At 55.8% G+C, this 22,716-nt stretch overlaps 1 protein-coding gene across 1 annotated transcript in view; it reads left to right on the top strand.

Moving 5' to 3' along the window:
* Positions 1–1,790: 1,790 nt before the first annotated feature.
* The window catches only part of MGAT5B (alpha-1,6-mannosylglycoprotein 6-beta-N-acetylglucosaminyltransferase B), a 67,709-nt gene continuing 46,783 nt past the window's right edge, over positions 1,791–22,716 (top strand). Inside the window, exons 1-3 of the mRNA XM_070479909.1 lie at positions 1,791–2,544; positions 6,365–6,477; positions 15,772–15,919. Coding sequence (XP_070336010.1) covers positions 2,477–2,544; positions 6,365–6,477; positions 15,772–15,919 — 329 coding nt within the window. The 5' untranslated portion in view covers positions 1,791–2,476. The remainder of the gene's footprint in view (positions 2,545–6,364; positions 6,478–15,771; positions 15,920–22,716) is intronic.

The raw sequence follows: 22,716 nt of genomic DNA, 5'->3' as shown, positions 1-22,716 counted from the left end.
CAGGCACTTTCTCCTGGCCATCTCGAAGCCCAGGCTGGGAGGGTACCCTCTGTCACCTTCAGAAATCTGGCTTCCGGTTGAGAGAAGGCCACTTCCTCCCATGAGCCACACCAGGCATGACCGTGCCTTTGGGGAGACCCCCATCTTCTCCTCTCCCCTGTGGCCTAAAATGCCCCCAGTGTGACCCCTGGAGCTTGCGCACAGCCGCCAGGACATTTCATGCCAGAGTGTGGCTGTGGTTTTCACCCTGACATTCAAGGCTTCGGTTATTGCCTGAGTGTACAGCAGACGTAAGGGTCCAGGAACAAAATGATTTAGATTCCTGCCCTCAGAGATCTCCTTGGCCAGCCTGCCGTGATGCCCAAATTTCCTGCCACCATTTGTCACTCTTCCGCACCAAGGCCCGGTCAGCACGTCCTTGTTCAATGCAAATTTGTCACCTAGCTGGAGTTAACACATTAATCCGCCAACACCAATTCATCATCGGCTTTCACATTAGTGGCGAGCATGGAGATGAGGTAATGGGACACTGGACAGGTGAATTGTGATGAGGAAGGAGCAGGAAAAGCAGACTGTGAGTCACAGCTGGTGAGAAATGGCCCTGATTGGGGGTTGGGGGGATGGGCTAGGCGAGCAGCAAAGGTGGCGGGGCGGGGGGGCTGGGGGCGGCTAGGCCAGGGGCCTGGTTGGACCAAACAAGGACTAGATGGACCAGTATAGAGGTTTCCTCTTCTGGAAAGGCCCTCGGGGTCATCCATGTCCTTCTTCACATGGCCTGAGGCCTGGGGCTTTTCCCAGCCTGGGCCTTCCCCAGCTGTGCCTGGCCAAGCTGGTCTGGCAAGTGCCGTTCCTGCCTGAGCAGCATCCTCAGATCCAGGCTTGGTTCTTGCTCGGGGTGCTCACAGGGGCCACTGACCCCTCTCTGCAAAGGCAAACACCTCTCCAGGGTCAAGAAGTGGAGGGAAAGGGAGGACATGCATGCTTCCTGGAGTTAGAAGGAGCCTTAGTGAACCTCATGTGTGCCTGCCAAGTCACTTCAGTCATCTCCGACTGTTTGCGAGGCTATGGACTGTAGCCTGGCTAGGCTCCTCTGTCCATGGGATTCTCCAGGCAAGAGTACTGGAGTGGGTTGCCATTTCCTCCTCCAGGGGACTCTTCCTGACCCAGGGATCGAACTCATGTCTCCTGTGGCTCCTGCATTGCAGGTGGATTCTGTACCGCTGAGCCATGGGGTGAGGTGGGTCAGGGTGAGGGAAACCGAGGAGCCCCCTTGACTTTCAGGCATAGCCCACCGGTTAACGGAGGGTCTGAGACTAGAACCCAAGCCTACAGAGCACCCACCTGTCCCTGTTTCTGGGCTCAATGGAAGATCCTCAGTGTCACAGGCCGAGTTCAAAAAAAGGAAGCAAAGGAGAGCTGCTTCAGTCTCTTTCCAGAGAGGGCCAAAGGATGGGTGAAGGTTGCAAAGCGAAATCGTGGGTGTGAAGGGGCCGATGCAGAAGCCCTGTGGCCGCAGAGGCAGGGGCAGCGACCCGAGGGAGGGCCCTGGCACCGGGCCTACGGGGGCAACCTCCGCCTAGCGCCGACTTCCTCTGTGCTCTGCAGGAGCCCAAGCAGCCCTCGGCCCTCAGAGCTGGTGGCACCCGGCATGCTTCCGAAAGGGGGGCCTGGGGAAGTTGCATGGCTGGAAGGAGGCTCAGGGACGCCCGCCTTCCCGCCTGCCCACCCCAGCGCCCCGCCTCGGGCCGGGAATGAGCGCCGCTGGGCCGCGGCCACGAGGTGGCGCCGGCGCGCCGAGGAACCGTGGTGGCCGCTCCCGGGCCGCCCCAGCCGCTCCTCGGCCGCCTCCTCCGAGGAAACAATGCGGCGCCTCCGGGCGTAACGCAGCGCGGGCTGGACACCGGACACCCGAGCGCGGGCAGCGGAGAGAGCGGGCGGCAGGGCGGGCGCGGAGCGCCTTCGCCGGGGGCCATGGGCGCGGCGCCGTACGCGGCCGGGGAGCGGCGCGGCCCGGAGGCGCGGGGGGCCGGGGCGCGGGGCCGGGGCCGCCGCTAGCCGGCACCGAGGGCGCGGGCCCGGGCGGGGATGAGGGAGCCCGCGGCGGGGAGCCCGTCTGTGCGTCGCGGCGCCGTCCCGCCCTGCGAGCGAGCCCTTGCAGGCAGACGCGCGGCCGGCGGTCTGGGGGCGCGCCGCCTCCTGGCCTCCAGAATGTGAAGCGGAGAGGGCGGAGACGCAGAGACGGCCCGGCCGGGCGTCCTCGCCGGCCTCCGGCAGCCGCGCGGCTCCCCGGCCCCTGCCCACCGAGACCCCGTCGACCCCGCGGGCCGCAAAGCCGCCGGGCCCCGCGCCCCCTCCTCGCCTCGCTTGGACCTGGCTTTGGCCCGCAGAGGGTTAGCGGCCAGGACGTGGCCAGAGCCGAGCTCGGGACCGTCCGGCCGGCCTCGCCCTCGGCTTCTCGCCCGGACAAGTTTGAACAATGATCACAGTCAACCCCGATGGGAAGATAATGGTCAGAAGATGCCTGGTCACCCTGAGACCCTTTCGGTAAAGTTCTTTCCCGTAGGCGCGGGGAGGGCTTTTTCTCCAAGTGGGCGCGGGGTAGGTGGGCGAGGTCAGCCCCTGCGAGGATGCCTGTCCCTACGGTGACTGTGACTGTCCCAGTAGCAGAGGGGGGCGGTTTGTTCTTCCACCCTTCGTGGTGGCCAGCGGGGCTGGGAAAGGCATGGAGCTGGGGTCCCGGTTCGGGTGGGGAGGGTGTATGATTCGGGGACGTGGACCAAGTTTGGTATAGATTCGGAGAGGACTCGCGTTGCGAAGGTGGGAAATGGGGCGGAAATCACCCATGTTGTGGTCCTGGGCCCGCGAAGTTGCCCCAGCCAGGGCGCCCCTTCCCTGCCTCTCCGGGTCCTTCCCCACCTCGCGATCGGCCCCACCACCGCGGCAAAGTTAGCGCTCGAGCAGGGGTGGCACCCCTACCCGGCCGGCCCGCCCACCCCCTCTGCCCGTGCCGCCCTCTTTGACCCCGCCTTCTGCGCGCACTCTTTTTCTCTCGGCGGGTGCGGGCCTCTGTCCCACGGGAGGGCCCCGAGATTGGGGCAAAGACCGCCCCCCACCCCCCCACTGGGAATTCGATCCCCGACCGCGGGCCATGGAAAGGTTGGGGCAGGGGCGGCACTGTGGGGAGGAGGGGTGGCCAGGGCGTGGAGGCAGGATGGAAGTCAAGATCGACCTCCTAGTCCGACCTGGGCGGTCCAGACCAGGCAGGGCTATGGACTTTGGGGAGCTGGCTAGGCTCTGCGGGTCCCACCCCAGGAACCCCCAGAGCCTGGCGGTTCCGGGGCAGCTACTGCTCCCCCCAAGTGCCGTCGGAGCCAGGCCTGCAGCCGGGGTTGGGACGCTAAGCAATGAGCGCCTAGCAGAACTGGGGTGTCACCTCGGCCAGGGGCTGGACGGCGGAGGTCGCGAGGGAGCTGCGGGCCCTGGGGGGGAGGGGAGAAGGGGGTGGCCTGACTCCAGATGCCGTCACAGGTGGGATTTGGGTGAGGGAGGGAGCGAGCCTGTGAGGGTGGGAACTGTACAGGCAGAGATGCCTGAAGTTTGGGGTACGGGAGGGGCCAGATTTGAGCCCCTCCCCTCCAGACCTGAGGCTGAGACAGGGGACCCTCCTATGCTCCCCACTCCAGATGGGGAGACCGTGGTTCCCACCTCCCCATTGCCTCCCTCCGCCCCTTGCTCCCACCCCCCACCCCCCACCCCCAGCCTATTGTGCAGAGTTGAGGAGACAACCTTTAGGGCAACAGGGATCGAGCTGGACCTCCAGTGTCTGGAGGATGTAAGAGGACTACAGAACCAGGGGTCCCCAGGGTAGAGCCTTGGGCGGGTGATGGGGTGTGTCAAGAGCCCCCACCCCACTAAAGTTCCCCTGCGAAGCAGGATGGGAAGCTATCATCTCTTGAAAGGACCTTGTTCCTCCAGGGAAATCCTCAAATCCCTAGCCAACCAGACAGTCCTCAGCCCTGTCTCTCCCACCCAGTGTTGACCTCTCCCTCCAGGCCATGGGGAGCCCAGCTGCTGACCCCAGCTTGGCTGGACATTTCGCAGCACGGTTAAAGGTGGTGGCTGACCGCAGCACCACGGACAGCGCCAGCTCCCTTAAGCTCCTTCCCTCTGGAGTCCTGCCCCTGTGGCTCTTTCGGGCTCTTTCCTAAAAACAGGATTCAGAGGTGGGATTGCCTAGGTCCCCTCCCCTCCCCCCAGGTTATGTAATTTCACCTCAGGGTAATCCTAGGCTGCCCAGAGACCCACAGCCACCAGTGAAGTCTTCAAATCCGTTTCACATGGTTGGGGGTGGTGGAGTTGTGTTTACAGCCTCCAACCATATCACCTCTATTTGTTAATCCTCCAGGGCAGACTGCTCCTGTTGGTTTTCCCAGAGTCTCTGGCAGGGTCCTTTCTCTCTAGTTGCTTCTGGAATGTTGCTTGAGTAGATATGAGGGTGGACAAAATCATCTTAATTTGAATCTACTGTAAATGGCCCTGGGATTGGGGTCTGGCAGAGGGAGATGCAGATGAGGTGTTGGGGCTTGAGGTTCTGTGTAAAGGCCTAGGTACCTTCTCATAGCAGGTTTTTGGACCCTGGCAGTCCAGTTCTAAATATGAATACCCCATAGCTGGGGAAGGGGAAGGAGGAGTAGGAGACAAGAAACTTGGAGAGATCCATCCTTGTCCTCAGGCTGGGGGGACAAACTGCTTTCCCCAGGATCTTCTTGGGTGTGTGACCACCCTCCCCCTACAATGTCCCTCTGATTGCTAGCCTGAGACCAGCCTGACTTCGTCTTGGAGATCCAAGGGCCAGAGCCCCACCCCCAGGCTTGGTGGAATTCAGTGAGGGGTCTCTGGGAGGTGAGGGAGCTGGGGGGAGCTCCCTTTTCCATCTCTGCTTTGGGGTTTGTTCTGCTCCCCTCTCTGATTTAATCTCTAACGGCTTCCTTTAAATATGGGTTGGGAATTTTGTTGTGCTTTTATTTTCTTCCACAATTATGTGTTTTCTTTAATGGACCAAATTTTAATTAAATACTGCTCTGCCAGTTTCAGATAATGAAGATTAAAATGCATAAGGCAAGTCTTGCATAGAGATACAGACAAATGTGGGGTTTGAGGATGGGGGTGGAGGTGGGGGGATGGAGGTCTCTGGCATCAATTGTGGGGTTCCCCATGGTGAGGCTGGCTCCAACAGAAATGGGGTTCTTCCTCACCCTGACCTGAAGGAGAGCAGCTCCCCTTTCAGCTCTGCCAGCTCATCAAGTCCTTGGATAGACTCAAGGTCTCAGAACAGCCTCCACCTCCGCTGCCCTAAGGCCAGATTGGCCCAGAATCTAGTATAGAAGCAGCAGGAGCCTGGGGCCAAACGTGAGGGTCGGTTCCCTGCTGGGTGTCCCCCAGGAGATTCTCTAGTGCCACTTGGCATGTAATCAAGTCTATGTGTTGAAGTATAAACAGTTGTGTTTTGGTCAACTCCCCGGAACACTGTGACAGCACACACTTGTGTGACACCCCTTGCACAGGGGTTGACTTACTCTGACGGGTCCGTGGTTCACGCTCTCGTGTGCCTGTCTGGTGAAGATGTGGGTTAGGGAGAGTCTGGATACAGAAAGTGGCCACATGACTCTGTCCTTCTAGACATTACCATCTGGTAGTAACGGGAGCCTCTCCTCCACCCCTGCCCCTCACCCTGAACATGACAAGGCTGTGTTAAAGCGAGCTCATGACTGGTTACAGCAGCAAGATACGTGTACACAGGAGCTGACCATGTTCCAAGTGATTGATAGGATCCAGGTGGGTTTTGTCTGGACCAATTACTTGCCCTCTAGCTGGCATCGGGTTCTGCTGTCTTCACCTACACCAGTGGTCCTCAAACTTGAGCGTGTATCTGGGTGACCAAAAGAACCTGTTCAAACACACTGCTTATCCCCCTCCCAGAGTGTGTGATCCCCTACGCCCGGGACTGGGGCCCAAGAATGGGCATTTCTAATGTGTCCAAGCTGCTGCCTCTGCTGCTGGCCTGGGGGCCACACTGTGAGAACCTCTGCTGTCAAGGGGCCAGCTTCTGTCTGGAGGCTAGGAGCTGCCCAACCTCACACCTTGTGTGCCTCAGTATCCCTCGTGGTTTTTTGGGTGTGGCTCATGGTCACTTCTTTGTAGTCCGGCTCTCTTTATCCTGTGTGATGGGAGACCTCCTGGCCGGGAGCTCAGGCCCCTGATCTTTTACTCCTCCGTTTATCCTTCCCTTCCTCACTCATTCATTCGTAGGGAGCCCTTACGGCATCGCAGTGCGTGAGCTGACCCGCCCTATTGCTCTCCGCAGGCTTTTTGTCCTGGGCATTGGCTTCTTCTCGCTCTGCTTCCTGATGACTTCTCTGGGAGGCCAGTTCTCGGCCCGGCGCCCGGGGGACTCCCCCTTCACCATCCGCACAGAAGGTATCTTGGTGGGGAAAGGGGTGTGGAGGTTTGGGGGTTGGAGGAGAGGGAAGCCTTTGAGCCTCACCCTGCAGGAGGCTTTCTGGGGCTCTGTCTTGAGGGCCTGGCCACCTTGTTGGTGGACGTGTGAATGGTCGGGGCTTTAGCCCTTGACCTGGCTGTACTCATCAGCCTCCTTCTGGCCTAGGTTCCCAGGTCAGGAAGGGCCTTTGAGCCAGGAGCTCCCCAGCATCACAAGAGGTGGTCTGTGTTGCTTCTCTAGTGGGGCAGTTTGGGGTCTCTGGATATGACCCCTGTCTGTTTGAGACACATGCAGTCTGCTCCTTTGGCCCAGGCTGTGGCCACAGCACAGGCAAGACTGGCCGTGGGCTAACGTGTCTTATCTCCAAGCTCTATGGTTCTTCGTCCCTGCCCACGTGATACTCGCGAGGCAGGGGAATGGAGGGTCAGAGTGTGGGCTCTGGGGACTGGATGGGCTTGGTTTGTACCCTGGTTCATCACCTACCAGCTGTGTGCCATTGGCCAGGTCACTTAACTCACTTGCAGAGAAGGAGAGGAGTGACTGTTTCCCAGGGTCAGATGGGACGAGCTCACGTGGCACAGGGTGTGACCGGGTGATGGTCTGGGAGGCCACCCTCCTGAAGGTGGGTCCTGCCCCCCTCCATCCTGCTCAAGGAAGAGTGGAGAGCGGTTCAAAAAGTCCTGCTCGGTCATGGGGGCTGTCCCAGTAACCATGAGAAGGAGGGACACAGTGGGGAAACTGAGGCAAGGGGGGGTTCTGTAACTGTTCAGGGGGCTGCTCTGTGGACTCTTCCCTTCCCCCCACTCCCCAGGAAGTCTTTGTTTGACATCCACCTTCTCGAGTCCCCAGGCCTCATCTTTCTGACTCCCCTCTTCACAGCGATGGATAAACCCTCCAGGAGGATGGGTTGTCGTTTGGGGTGGGTGCTCTGAGGGGCACTTACTCTGCCATCTGGTGTCTCCTTTTTAGAGTCATGCTTTCAGTTTAACATGTACTTCTTTAAACTTGCATAAATCTCCCAGCAGGAATTTCACATTTATTAGTCATTCAAACCTGAATGTAAATGAATCTGTCCCTTCTCTGATTCATGGAGGTCCCTCAGTCTCTTTGAGCCTCCGTCTTCTCCTCTGGTAAACGGGGCTAACAGTGCCCACTTCCCCAGGATTGCATGAGGGGGCATGAAGATAACATAGATGAAGGGTCCTGAGCAGCTTCTGGCAAAGAGTGTGAGCTCCGCAAACATTTACAGGATGTGCTGAGTCTGAGATGCAGGAGAGGATGTTTAGAGAAGAGGACCAAGGAGGTGCCAGGACCTGGGATCTCTACGTGGGAGACTCCTGAGGATTGAGATTTGAGGAGGGGGTGAGGCAGTTGTGAAGGTGCCCTTGAGGGGTAGCTTGGGGGCAGGTGGGGGGAGGTTGAGAGTCGGGGGTGGGGTATAAGGAATGATGTCCAGGCTACCTGGGGGCCACTCAGGGCAAGGGGGTGTGTCTGTCTGGGTGGGTTTGGGCAAGCTGACCTCTGAAAGGTTGAGGATCTAGGAGGTGGGAATCAGGGGCTGGAGGAGGGATGTACGGGTGGGCTCTGACTCTAGTGCTCATGGGGCTGGAGGAGGGGTGTACGGGTGGGCTCTGACTCTAGTGCTCATGGGGCTGGAGGAGGGGTGTACGGGTGGGCTCTGATTCTAGTGCTCATGGGGCTGGAGGAGGGGTGTCCGGGTGGGCTCTGACTCTAGTGCTCATGGGGCTGGAGGAGGGGTGTACGGGTGGGCTCTGACTCTAGTGCTCATGGGGCTGGAGGAGGGGTGTACGGGTGGGCTCTGACTCTAGTGCTCATGGGGCTGGAGGAGGGGTGTACGGGTGGGCTCTGATTCTAGTGCTCATCTCCCTGATGGTGGCCCCCATCCTGGCAGTGCTCAGAGGACCAGGGCTTGTGGGGGTCTTGCTGTGCTCTGTACCAAGCACTTCTGCCCAGCATGAGGAGAAGGGGCCCAGCTCCAACCTAGATCTTGTGTCTAAGGGGAGAGCAGAGCTACTAAGGGGAGAGGACTTGCCCAGGGTCCCGCAGTTAGAGTTAGACGTGTGTGTGTGTGTGTGTGTGTGCATGTGTTTAAACTTTCCATCTGAGTATGTGCTGTGTGTGTACTTAGTCGCTTCAGTCGTGTCCGAATCTCTGCAGCCCATGGACTGTAGCCTGCCAGGCTCCTCTGTCCGTGGGGATTCTCCAGGCAAGAACACTGGAGTGGGTTGCCATGTCCTCCTCCTGGGGATCTTCCCGACTCAGGGCCTGAACCCAGATCTCCCACACTGCAGGCAGATTCTTTACCTTCTGAGCCACCAGGGAAGCCCTTTCCCATCAGAGTATAGTATCCAGAAACTGAATCCGTCCAGGCAGCCAGCAACCCAGATCCAGAGACAGAGCATCATCTGTCCCCAGAAGCACCCTCAGGCTTCCTTCCACTCTCCACTTCCCCGCGGACGCCAGGACCTGACGTCTATAACATAGAGGAGCACCGCCCGGTTCTCAGACTTTATGAGGATGGCGTCATCTGGCAGGTGTTCTGTTGCTTGCACCTTTTTCTCTCCATATTGCCTTTGTAAGATTCACCCCTCTCCTGGCATGTGGTTGCCGAGGTTGGTTTTCACAGCCGTGCAGCATCCATTGTGTGACTGCGACACAATGTATTTCTCCACTCTGCCCCAGGGCGGACCCTGGGCTGTTTGCAGCTTGGGTTGTTCCTGAATTGTGCTGCTGCGGACATTCCAGCATGTGTCCGTGGTGGACACACGTGGGCATTTCTGTCGGGTCCACCTGGGGATGGAGCTGCAGGTTTCCTCTGTGTTGTGACTCCAGTTCTCAGACCCAAAGTGTATCCAAGTCTTTTCACACCTCTCAGGCCCCCTGGGCTGGGGATTTCCTGCCTGGAATATGGAAGTAAATGTTGGGGGGGTGGGGAGCAGGACCAGGATGGGGGCCTCTGGGAACCCCGGGGAGGTGACCCTGACCCCGGGGAGGTGACCCCGACAGTTCACATCCCAGGTCCTCATTGTCCCCTCAGTGTCCCTCATGCCCTTGGTTTGAGCTGATTTGCTTGGGGAGACCATAGCAAGGACTTGGAAGAGCCCCAAGTTTGCGTTGGGGGTTTAGAATCCTGATCCAGTAAGAGATGCCGCCTCAAAGGAGACCCTGGGCTTAGGGCAGCCCCACAGACAACCTAGGAGGTGCCAGCCTGTCTATCCAGGAGCTGCCCGGGGAAGGATGGGTTGGAAGTGGGGGGACGGTTGGAAGGGGTCTGGGGAGCAAGGTCACAGTGGGGGCTGGGTGTTAGATAGTGTTTATTCCAGGGATCTGTGCAGGCCCAAGGCAGAACTAGAAGAAGGAAACCCATTTGGGGTTAGAAAATAAATAGAAAAAATAACTTAGGAAGAAAAGCCCTCCTCTGGCCAATAACACCGTCTGAGCACAAATAGGGAAGTGATCTGTCTTTTCCTCACCCATGAAGCCTGTGAGGGGAGAGCGTCCCCACAAGGACATGACTGGGGGAGGGGCAGGGCACAGGGTTTTCCCTAAAGAAAGGGGAGCCTTCCACCGCCTCTCCCTGGGGAGACTCTGGGTTCCCCTGGGGGCCAGTTTCTATTTTGTGATGAAGTTCTCTAGTTGGGGGAGAGAAGTGTGACAGACATCTCATTCTCTATTCTGCACACTCATCCGCACACGCAGGGAAGCAGGAGGCTGAGCGGAGGAGACTTGGACCCGGGAGGAGTCCTAACCTAATTCCCTCTAGCTGTGGTTGGGCCCCGCTTGGGGGGAGGATTTTTTTTTTTTTTAAAATGCTCCCTCTCCAGTCCTCAGGGCTTTCCTGGTGGCTCAGCTGGTAAAGAATCTGCCTGCAATGCAGGAGACCTGGGTTTGATCCTTGGGTCGGGAAGATCCCCTGGAGAAGGGACAGGCTACCCACTCCAGTATTCTGGCCTGGAGAATATACAGTCCATAGGGTCGCAAAGAGTCGGACACGACTCTTCACTTCTCCAGGACTCACTTCACACCCCAGTTCCTCTCTGTTGCCTCCTTTTGTCTTAAGAGGAACTTGCTTCCTTTCTCATGACAGGGGACTTGAACTTGTGTCTGAGGCCTCTCTCCCGAGGTCTTCGCAGATTCCCCCGGAGCCCATGTGGCTGTTCCTGGCTGACCATCTCGTCTGGAACTAGAGGTCAGAGGCCGTCTCTGGGGACAGGGCTGCAGGCTGGACGTGCTTGATTCAGCTGCTTGTGTCTGCCCTGAGATCTCCCGGTGGACTGGCCCCCGCTAGGATTTGAACCGGGAGTATCGGAGACACAGTGCCTTGCTCTGTAGCCTGTCTCTGGCCCAGGATCTCGGTGCTAAGGGGGCTTCTCTTCTCAGAGGCTGGTGATGGGTGGGTGTGCCAGGGCCTGCCCTTGTCCCCCACGCTGCCCAGAGCTCCCGTGGCCTCAGCTGGTTTCCTCGGTGGCCGTGTGCAGAGAGACAAATGTGCACTCTTCTCCAGCTGCGCAAACACCAAGTCAAGGCCTCCGTGTCGAGTGCCTGGGAGGTCTCTTCCATCTGGCGAGGTGGAGACTCCTTCAGTTTTCAGGAACCAGTGGGAAAGGGTTGGGGTGGGGAGGAGAAAGGGGACAAGGGTGGACAGGATGGGGCCTCGGTGGGTGAGGAAGCACCCTTGTCGGTAAATGTGAGGCCCCTTTGTATCTCTCAGCATCGCTGCTTTCCTTATTGATATGGAAATATGGAGGGAACATGTGTGACTTCTGAGATGTGTCGCCAGGGACCTCACATTAGATACATTTCAATTTAGCGGATGCTGAGAGCAGGGAGGTGACTTGGGGCAAGGCGCATTGGGAGCCTGCTCTGCCTGTGGTCCCGGCTGGCGGTATCCAGGGAGCATGTCACGTGGCAGGGCCTGCCGGCCCGACTGACTGTTTGCTTGGCCTGTTTCCCTCCTGGGACCTGCTCCCTGCCTCATGCAGGGCAGAAGATGTGCCTAGTGCCCTGGAGCTCCTCGGGAAGCGATGGGTGGGGAGCTTCTGGAGTCCTGCACCATCTGTAGATGCTCAGAGTAGATGCTCGAGCCCCAGGTGCTGGGAGGGTATCTTGTGGTCTTCACCCAATCTGATGGAGATGGCCTTCAGACTCATCCGAGAGGGGACTCCGTCTCCTTAGAGCCAGTTTATAAGCCTTCTGGTCTTCTGGAGTCACTCTGTTGACATTTTTTGTTTTTTTTTTGGCCACGCTGTAAGGCATGCTGGATCTTAGTTGCCTGACCAGGGATCAAATTCGAGTCTGCTGCAGTGGAAGCACAGATCCTAACCACTGGATTACCAAGAGTTCCCTCTGTTGACAATTTTAAAGAAGGATATCTTTGTCCTTCAGATGAAGGGCAATCCAGAACACTCACATATCTCCAAGGACTCTAGGGGGCTTATGTCTCTCTCCCTGGACACCTTGTGCTCTGATCTGCTTCTACTGAATTATCCTCTTGGGTGTCCCCCTCCTGCCTCCTCTGTGTCTCCCACATTGACCTATTGGGAAGGACCCTAAACCCTCACACACGGATTGGGGGGATTTGGGGGTGGGGGCTCAGACCACCGCTCAGCACAGTGAGCAGATGACAATTCTCTCTTGGACACCTGCCTTTCAGAGCCCCCCGAAACCCTTCCCCATGGGTCATCCCTTTGGCGGTGGAGCATCCCCCTCCTGTCCAGCCCCTCTGAGCTGTTGTCCTGCCCCCTGCCCACGTCCCCAGGCCTTGTCCTCCCTGCTAGTCTCCCAGACTGAGCTGGGAAGCTCCACTCTTCCTAGTTGAATATGCAGAGTCATTTCGCTTTCTCTCTGTCTCATTGCTCTGGGCATCAAGAGGATGCTCTGGCCCACCCAGGGGTTTAGCAAAACAAAGCAGAGCTCTCTCCCTAAGGAGATTCTGCAGGCTTTTATAAGAACACATGTTTTCTTTCCCATTACCTCCATTTCTCTGGAGACTGCTAGGGGAAGAGATGGAATAGGAGTCTCAGCCTGTAGACCCTTGAGTCTCAGTAAGTCAGACCCTCACATTTTATTGGAGGGGACACTGAGGCCCAGAGAAGGAAAGTGACCTGTCCCTTCCCCCCACCATCTGGGGGGCAGAGCAGATCTGGGGTCAAAGCCTCTCCTGGGACCTGGTGCTGCCCCCAGCCTTGGTCCGGCTCTGTCTGGCTCTCTCGACCCTTGCAGTTATTGGTTCCATCAGCTGTTTCACAGCTTTTGTAATGGGGTGGGGGTAGGGTAGGCATTGTCAGTGAGATTTTGGGAGGGGTGCAGCAGTGAACTCCGAGGGGAAAAGGACACTTAGGATGAGCCTGGAGAGAGGGCAGCAGTGTGACAGGGCAGCTGGCAGGCCCGAGCCGTTGCAGGGAACACCGCACGGCCCCAGGAGCTGTGACGTGGCTCAGTGTTGCTGGAGTGCTGTGTCTGCAGGTTCCAGATGCTGCCCAAGCTCTGTGGTCCAGTCGGGCCCGAGTGCACGGCCTCGGATAACAGACTCTGGCTTGAGAGTGTTCCCAGCTGTGGTCTCACTTTCCAGTTTCCATCCAACTCCTTTGGGGAAGGGGCCACCCCAGCTCCCGCTGTGAGCGATCAGGGCAGCCCAGGGAGGCCAGAAACTGCATGATTCCAGGATGTCCATCGGGTAACCCTGAACTTGGGGGGCTCCCATGGGCCTGTGTAAGGCAGCTCCAGGATCAGTCATCTGATGGGCTCCTATTTTTCTAGCTGAAATGATGGGAACTCCCCTCTGGTTTTACTCTGTGCTCCAAGCACTGGTTGAAAGTGAGGTATTGCATTTGGATGACAGGCTTGGGTGGGAGGTCTCTGGATGAGAGTACTTTCAAAGAGTCAACTGTCCCCAACTCTGTGGAGCTGAAAGAGAGAAGGAGCTATTTATATCTCGCTTGCTGAGGGACTAACTGATTGAGGCCATGAGTGAGTGGGGAGGGGCTGAGTGGTGGGAGAGACCTCACTTTGCTTCATCAAACCCTACAGTGAAATTTCCCGATCCCAGTGGAAAAATCCACCCAGTTTTCTGAGAGGGGAAGGTGGGGAGACCATTAGCTCTTTCAGCTACTCAGGTGAGGAGGGGTGGAGACTGGTTGCTTCCTTCTTTCTGATGCCCAGTTTTTCCAGCACCCAGCCCGTCCTCGTGTCTCCCCTCTGCTCCCCCCATCCTTTCCCCATCCTTCCCCCATCATTCATGGTCGCTCTTTTCTTTGGAGCCAGAGACTGAGGCTCTTTGAGTAACCTGCAGCCCCCAGCCCCCCAAGGCCTCCCTTCTAGGCTCAGGCCAGCTCAGCAAGCAGGGGCACCCAGCCGGAAGGTGACTTGGTATGAGAAAGCGGCCGCAGCCACTGGAATGGGCCTGGCACCAGGGGATACAGGGACAGGCACAGTGGAAATGTCACAAGTAGCCTGGGTGTCAGCCAGCCTCTCTAGGTCCCCCTTTGGCTCAGTCCCAAGCATGGAGCAGAGGAGACTGACCCCTTCCTGACCCCCTCCCCACTCGACTTCTTGTCTCTGCCTCTGGTTCCCTGTGGCTGGCTGTGATCCCTCTTGCCTGCATCCTGGCACCTTGAACTTGGGTTGCAGATGGGACCTAATGTTTATTGCCTTGAACTGGGGACACCGAGGCTGAGAACATTACGATGACACCCTTGGCCGCATGGCCCCTCGAGGGGTTGCTGTCAGAGGCAGGTGAGAGCCCAGGTCCACCCCAGGCCCTCTGAGTCCACCGGGCCCCGACCCTGGCTTTCTTGAGAAGCGGATGCTAATGGTGCTCAGTCCTCAGAGAGTCCCGTCACATGCTGGAGCTGCTGCCGCTGCCCCCTGTTAAGTACCAGATCATGGCTGTCCCTGGGAGCAGCCCTCAAGCAGTGACTGGCGGGAGGTGGTGTATACATGCTCAGCCCCCTCGCCCCCGCAGGGAGAGAGCTGTGAGGCTGCTTCTGCACCAGCTGGTTTCCCCAGGGTGGTAACATGCCTCTCTGGTCTGTCTCCGCTTCCCTGGCTCACTTCCCCATAACAGCCTGCCCTCAAACCTTTATCTGGGGGGTCTGATTCTGGGGATCCCCATCCAAGGTGCCGCCTGACAACCCACCCCCCCACCAGCAGCCTAGGGAATCCCTGGGAACATCTGGATCTCTAGGGACCCAGGTCAGTTGTTAACAGAGATTCAGAGTCTGGCCCCTAAGGTTTGCAGGCAGCCTTGGTGGGAGCTGCCATGCCTGGAACCGAGCTCTGATGGATGGTTTGGAGGAACCATTTAAAACCTTCACAAAATTTAATTAAAAAGGAAGGTGGGGGCTGCTGTCCCACGCTGACATGCGTGGTGCTAATGATGAGGAGTGATTAGATGGGAAATTGTGGAAAGTCTCAGGCTGGTTAACGAGGTCTTGGTTGAAGCACCTCATTTTCATCTAATTTTATTCTTCACAAGGTCTTCTGGCCTCTCCTGGAGTTGATCTCTGGGAACCCAAGGTCTGGCTTGAGAAGACAAATTCATGCTGGTTTTCTAGAGTGGGGTCTGGGGGAGTGGATGGGAAAGGGAGGTGGCCAAGGCCCCCACCCCTTTGAATACAGGCTCACAGCCTCTCCTGTGCATCTGAGTCACGTGAGGAGCAAGCAGAATGCAGAGTCCGGGGCCCCAGGTCCTAGAGATCTGAATCAGCAGATCTACACGAAGGCCCAGGAATCTAGACTTCACCTGGCCAGGAGGTTCAGCTGTGGGTGGATGGTTGACTGTACTTTTAGAAATCCTGATCCACGAGTTCTGTCTGGAACTTGTTGTTGAGGGTTTTTGAGCCTTCCCTGTCATCTCACAGGCCTGAGAGTATGTCTAAAGCTCGATTTTGCAGATGAAAACCAAGGCTCAGAGAGGTTAAAAGATTATCCCAATGTCACACAGCTGGTAGGGAGCAGGGTGGGCCCAGGACTCTCCGGATTCCTGTCCTGCAGGAGTAAGGGGTGGTGCAGGCTCACTCTCCTGGCTCCCTCTCTTTCTTTCTTTTTTTTAAAAAAAATTATTTATTTATTTTAATTGGAGGATAATTACTTCACAATATTGTGATGGTTTTTGCCATACATCCCCCCTCTTTCTGAGAAGAAGCGAGTGGGGCTGGGGTCTGAGCCACCCCTGACCGGACACCATGTGGTCTCAGGTGGCCTTGGGGCTGCCTGGGCCATGCCTGACGGTGCCCACCCTCTGCCCACAGTGATGGGCGGGCCGGAGTCCCGTGGTGTCCTCCGCAAGATGAGCGACCTGCTGGAGCTGATGGTGAAGCGCATGGACACGCTGGCCAGACTGGAGAACGTCAGCGAGCTGCACCGGGCTGCCGGCGACGGGCATGTTGCCGCGGACAGGTGAGGGGGGCCCAGGAGTGGGAGGGGCTCCTGGAGTGGGGGAGGAGTGGTACCCGCTATACCGGGGATGGGGCCGGGGATACCACCGCAGAATGCATTTTACACACACACACACACACACACACACACACACAGTAAATGCAAGCTGTGTGGTGTTTGCAAATCTTCCCTAATTGGCTTCCCGTTGTACGTTATCTGTGACAGTTTTGAGCTCTGCTGTGGTGACCAGTATGTGTGACTGTGCATGGGATGCAATGACCTCAGTGATCATCATCTGTCTTCCTCCCATGGACCTAGGCCATCGTAGCAAGAATAATTGCCTGGTTTATGCATTCTAAATATTCCCCTGCTGAGGCCACAATATGCAGAGTTCCCTTAGGGTTTGTGCGGCAGCCCCACGTGCTTCTGCCTGTCCCTGGGAACCCAGGTGGTGGTTTGAGGTGTGAGGTCCTCCTGAGCCCCTGAGAGTGAGGGGGCAGGAAGCCAGGGCTGGCCCAGCTGGGAGTCCTGGCCCCCAGACTCGGATGTGGAGGAGACGAGGCTGGGACCCCACCCATCCCAGGGGACAAGCTGCACTTGACCTTTTACTAGTAGATACTGGGTTCTTGATGAGCTGGAGCTGCTCAATGTGTTTTGAAAGTGTTAGTCGCTCAGTCGTGTACAACTGTGTGACCCCACGGACTGTAGCCCATCAGGCTCCTCTGTCCTTGGGATTCTCCAGGCAGGAATACTGCAGTGAGTTGCCATGCCCATCCCAACCCAGGGACTGAACCCAGGTCTCCCGCATTGCAGGCAGATTCTTCACCATCTAAGCCACCAGGGAAGCCCTGATGTGTTCTAACTGCTGAAAAATTAGTTTGAAACCCACACTTTTACACAATTTGGGAGAAGCTATACCTCAGCCAATGTGATTTGCTAAAAGTGTTCTGCTGCCGAAAAATGTGTTTGAAATCCACACTTTTGGACAATTTGTGGGAAAAGCTATACCTCAGCCAATGTGTGGCATGTAAAAGCCAAAGCCATTTCTGAAGTTTGGTGTTGGGTAAGATCAAAGGAAGGGATGGTTGTGAGTGCTGGTCCTTGAGGGGTCCCGGCCCGGGGGAGCCTGAAGCACAGCCTGCTCCTTCGGCTGTGGGGAGATCCTCGGCCCCACAGGCTGCCTGGGCTGGACAGCTGGCCCTGGGCCCCTACTTCAGCAGACCTCTGTGACTGAATGTTCTGGGTGCCCAGTCGGGTGGGCCAATATCATCATCCCTGTCCTCATGAGGGTTTCCCTGATGGCTCAGATGGTGAAGAATCTGCCTGCAATGCGGGAAACCTGGGTTTGATCCCTGGGTTGGGAAGATCCCCTGGAGGAGGGCATGGCAACCCACTCCAGTATTCTTGCCTGGAGAATTCCCACGGACAGAGGAGCCTGGCGGGCTACAGTCCACGGGGTCGAGAAGAGCTGGACATGATGGAGCGACTCAGCACAGCACAGTCCTCTTAATGGGTGACATTTACTCACAGCTCACCGTATCGTGTTACCGCCGAGAGCTCGTCAACCCCACAGTGCCTTACGGGGAGGAAACGGAGGCACAGAGGTGTTTAGGAACTTGCTCAAAGTGGCACAGCTGCTGAGGAGCTGGGCCTGGCTCAGGGCCCAGGTCAGCTGGCCCCACCAGAAGCCCACCTTTCTAAATACTGAGTTCTTGGTGGCCATTCATTAAATATGAAGTTTCTTGGGGGTTTGTTTTTAATCCCTTTGCAAGATTTTTCGTATCGATTAGTAATAATTTGCAGCTCCGGAGACACAAATCCTTCTTTAGACCTTTGCTGTGGTTTTTTTGTTTTGGGAAATGTAGGCACTAAAATTACATTACTGGACATAGAGAATGTCCAGTCCCTCCTAGGGACCCCAAGGAGGGGGATGAAGTGGGAAACTGGGATTGACATATGTACACTATTGATACTGTGTATAAAATAGATAACTAATGAGAACCTACTGTAAAGCCCTGGGAGCTCTAGTCAATGTAATAAATGATCTACATGGGGAAGAAATCCAAAAAAGAGAAGGTATAACTGGCTGACTTTGTTGTACAGCAGAAGCTGACACAACCCTGTAAAGCAACTATACACCAATAAAAATTAATTATAAAATAAATAAAATTACAGTTCCGGAGCCTGGGATTAAACGCAGTGGTGGGTGTGAGGAGCTCGCCAGAGTGCCGGGCTCCTGGTGGGATCTCTTCCCCCTTGGGAAGTCGGGGTCCCTGGTTACATGCTGTGGCTCTCCAGAGCCTGAGCATCTGACAGAAGAAACTAGAGATCTCTCTGCTCCTGCAATACGTCTTGGCACCAACGAAGCGCCAGGCACTGCTCCTGGGGCTGGGGACACAACGATGAGCCTTGTCCCCATTCCTGTGGGGAAGACAGACAGTAACTGAGAAAAAGAAAGAGATGAGATAATGTAGAGATCTTGAGCCAAGCTCTAAGCATTGAGAGAGCAGATGACTGGGAAAGAGGCTATTCAAACAGGGTGGTCTGTCAAGCTCATGGGAATGGGTGATTTGTGAGCTCAATTCTGAATGAGTAGGAGGAGCCAGCCACATGAGGAGCTGGGGGGTAGAGAATTTGAGGTAGAGAGAACAGCAAGTGCAAAGGCCCTGGGGAAGGAACAGGCTTGGTGTCTTTTTAAAAAATATTTATTTATTTGGCTGCTCCAGGTCTTAGTTGCAGCATTCGGGACCTTTAGTTGCAGCATGTGGGATCCAGTTCCAACCAGGCCTCTGCATTGGGAGCGCAGAGTCTTAGTCACTGGACCATCAGGGAAATCCCAAGCTTGGTATCTTGAAGGAAAGAAACCAGCGTGAAGGTCCACCTGGCAGAGTGTGGTGGGGACTGAGAGAGGGCAGCAGGCAGGCAGCCTAGAGCTTTGTCAGTGATGGCAGGTGGCTGGGGACCCTGTTCTTAGAGCTGAGGGACATCTCTGCATGAGGGGGATGTGAGAGGGGAAGAGAAGGGCTGGGGCAGAGACAGGTGGCGATGGTTTAATCGCTAAGTTGTTTCCGACCCTTGTAACCCCATGGACCATAGCCCGCCAGGCTCCTCTGTCCATGGGATTCTCCAGGCAAGGACACTGGAGTGGGTTGGCATGCCCTCCTCCAGGGTGCAGAGAAGGGAGATGGAGGCAAAGGTGCTGGGCACCCTTGGACTCCCCTGGGGGTCTGAGGCTGCTTCTTCTCTGTGTGCACAGGGTGCTTCTCTCTGATGCTGCTGTGTCCCCTCTGATTTAGCCCCTTGCCCCCCCCCCATCCTTTCCACTTTCCCAGCTGCCCCAGCTGTGCTCCCCGCTGTCCGGGCTGCAGATCCAGCCTCTGTCCACACTGGTCTGTTCACCAGGGTGAGGGCAGAGAGTCAAGTGCTCCTGGGCTGCTGGGCCTGCCTCCTGGGGCCGGGAGTGCTCCCGCCAGCACATTCAGTGTCTCTCCGGTCTCTTCCCATCCCAGCCCGCCCTCCCTCCCCCGCTCTGCCCTTCATCTCCACCCGCTCCAGCTTCATCCCAGGAAATAGCAACAATCCATCATGACCAGCAGAGCCCATCAAACCCCACAGGCAGAGCCATAAATTTCAGGGACACTGTTGCTTCTGGCTTCAGGGAGCGGAGCGGTGGGTGTGTCCCGGGCACGCGGAGGCTGCCTGCTCACCCTTCCCATGGGCACGAACACTGCAGTCCCCTCCCTACCCTGACCCCACTCCCAGCTGTCCAGCACGGCGCTGGCAGATGAGAACCCTGCCGCCGCTGTGTTTCCAGCAAACTCTCAGTTATCTGCACTTGGATTTCTCACTTTGCAATTATCTGTGGCTTTAAAAAGAACAACCTCCACTGCCCCACCTTCTGCCCTTTGGAAGCTTCTCGGCTGTGCCTTCCCTGGTATATCCTTAGGGAAAGCAAATTCGCTTTATTCAGCCTAGGAAAAAACAATTCAGGTTTATTTGCCGATTTATTGCAAATGGCATCGTATTATGTATCCTAAAACCGAATAGTGATCTCTGAATTTTCCATAAGGCCTCTCTGCAGTGGCAGACAGCTGAGATTTGAAGCTGTCTGCGTTTGAGCCAATCTGTATTTGTCGAGTGCCTACTGGGTGCAGGCTCTGGGCTGGGGTGTCAGGAATGGATGGAGGAAACCCAGAAGACGGAAGTCAGAGTTCTTGTTCTCAAAGAGTGTCAGAACTCCCTAGGAAGAGGGAGCCAGCAACCCCTCCGTGTGGAGAAGGGATGGCAGGAAGGAAGATCCATCAGAATTATCATCTATGAGTAAGGAGTTGAGGTTTTATTTCCCCCCAACCCCCGATTTTTTAAAGCTTTATTTAAAAACTCAAAAATTCTTCTGAGGGCTTCCCTGGTCATCCAGGGGCTAAGCCTCTGGGTTCCCAATGCAGGGGGCCCAGGTTCCATCCCTGGTCAGGGAACTAGATCCCACGTGGCACTACTAAAGATCCCACATGCCTCAGTGAAGATCAAGATCAAAGACCTTGTATGCCACCACTAAGACCCGGCGCAGCCAAATAGACAAGTAAATTAATAATAATCATAAAAAGCTTCTAGACACTCTCGGCCGTCTCTGTGTTGGTGGGGCTAGGTGCCAGGAGTGTAGCTTCTGTGTGTGGGGGTGGGGTGTAGGAGAGGGGACACGCTACTGGTTAAGATGACTTGGGGCTCAACTTTAAAAGACATGCCCCACTTCTCACAGGCCCTGTGCTGGGTCCAGCCTCTGGATTTGCCCCTTCCTAATGTGGCAGATCCGGGAGTGTGTCTGGACCCTGGGCTGGGGAGAAGCCGGACTGATACGGGGGTGTGGGGAGATGTTGGTGACTGGTTGAGAAAGTCACTCCAGGGCAGACACCTGTCAAATGTGACATAAATGCGAAGGGTTAAACGTCCCTAACAGGGACAAAGGTTCTCAGCATCCCACTGTATGCCGTTTTTAAGACAGGCCTCAAAACCAGTGACTCAGAAATTAAAAATAAAAGGAAATGTATCCAGGACACACAAATGGAGAGAAAGTGGAGATGGCAATATTTATACCAAACAAAGCGGAATTTGAGGCAAAAGAACATAGAACAAAGAATTCTCCTTCATTATTAATAACAATCCCACGCTTAAGGAACTGTTTAACTTATCAAACTGGGAAATGTGTTTTAATTATAAGATTTTTATCACTGAGGATGCAACCAAATAGATGCATGTACTTTTAAGATACTTCAGAGTCCTACTATTGGGACTTCCCTGGTGGTTCAGTGGTTAAGATTCTAAGAGCTCTCAATGCAGGGAGCCTGGGGTTTGACCCCTTGTCGGGAAAACTAGAACCTACAGGCTGCAGCTAAAGATCCTGCCTGCTGCAATTAAGACCAGGCCCAGTCAAATAAATAAAAGAAATAAAAGTAAATATTAAAAAAGAAATGAGTGGGGAAAGGTCAATATGGTATGGATACACATGATGGAATAAAATGTAACCACTAAAAATACATTAAAAATATTTAATGGCTGGCAATGTATTTATTCATCTAAGTAAAAGTGGCAAGAAACAAGGCATATATAGCAGGATATCAGTGTCTTAAATAAACATGAGTGCATACTAAGTCTCTTCAGTCGTGTCTGACTCTTTTGCGACCCTGTGGACTGTAATTCACCAGGCTCCTCTGTCCATGGGATTCTCCAGGCAAGAATTCTGAAGTGGGTTGCCATGCCCTCCTGTAAGGGGTCTTCCCGATCCAGGGCTCGGACCGTGTCTGTCACATCTCCTGCATTGGCAGGCGGGTTCTTTACCACTAGTGCCACCTTGGGAAGCCCTAAATAAGACATATGAGATGTTAGAAAAGAAAATCCTCCAGGGGAGCACTGGGCCCTGGGGTGGGGATGGGGGCTCTGTTTCCCATAGTCTGGCTGTGCCCCACCCATGGGGTACCAGTCCCTTCCCCAAGTGATGAAACTACAGTCCAACTCCAGCCCTGTTACTATCAGCAGTGGGAAGACTATCTGTCTATCTATCATCTATCGATCCTGTCTTTCTGATACATACATGTGCATGTATGTGTATATATATTTCTCAGGGCAGGAGAGAAGGCGTCTTCTCTGCTCTCACCTGGGGAGGGGCAGGCAGGTCCTTGATCACACGCTGGCAGCATTCTGATGGCATCAGACCTCGGACGGGAGTGAAGAGGGGGAGCAGAGGAGGAGAGCAGTAAAAAAGATGCAGGGAAGACTGGACACCAGGGACGGGTGTTTCCTGTGTTCTGTGTGGTGTGTGAGAGACAGACACCTGGAGAGGACCCATCTCCTGTGCGTGGCGCTCGTGTTTCTGGCTGTAGCATTTGTGTCTTGGTACATGTGTCTTCAGGCACCTGTGAACACGAGTCTCTGTGTTTTAAAAGGAAAGCAATCAGTTTTATAATAAAATAACTACTCCCAGCAAGCACGCTGGCCAGCTGCGCAAAAATCAATATCTCATTAATTGAATGCAACCCTCATAAATCATGGGTGGAACTCAAAATTAAACCTCCTTCCTGCGGCTTCCTGGAGCACTCATGCTGGGGCCAGGGGACTGAGAACTGGAATCAGTAATGGCCTCAAGGGCCTTCTGGGGACCTGGCCTGATGGGAGGTGATGCCTGGAGCCGGTGTCCTGGGGGGAAGTGGCCACTGGTTACCGGCTGGAGCCAGAGTTTCCTGCTCCGTTCCCTGCGCCTCTGGCCCCTGGCTCTGTGTGGTGAAGGGGCAGAGGGTCCTGAGGTCAGTGGGTGGCCTGTGGTGTTG

This window comes from Odocoileus virginianus, chromosome 17 (genome assembly GCF_023699985.2).
Source record: "Odocoileus virginianus isolate 20LAN1187 ecotype Illinois chromosome 17, Ovbor_1.2, whole genome shotgun sequence".
NCBI lineage: Eukaryota > Metazoa > Chordata > Mammalia > Artiodactyla > Cervidae > Odocoileus > Odocoileus virginianus.
This window is presented reverse-complemented; position numbering and strand designations above follow the sequence as displayed.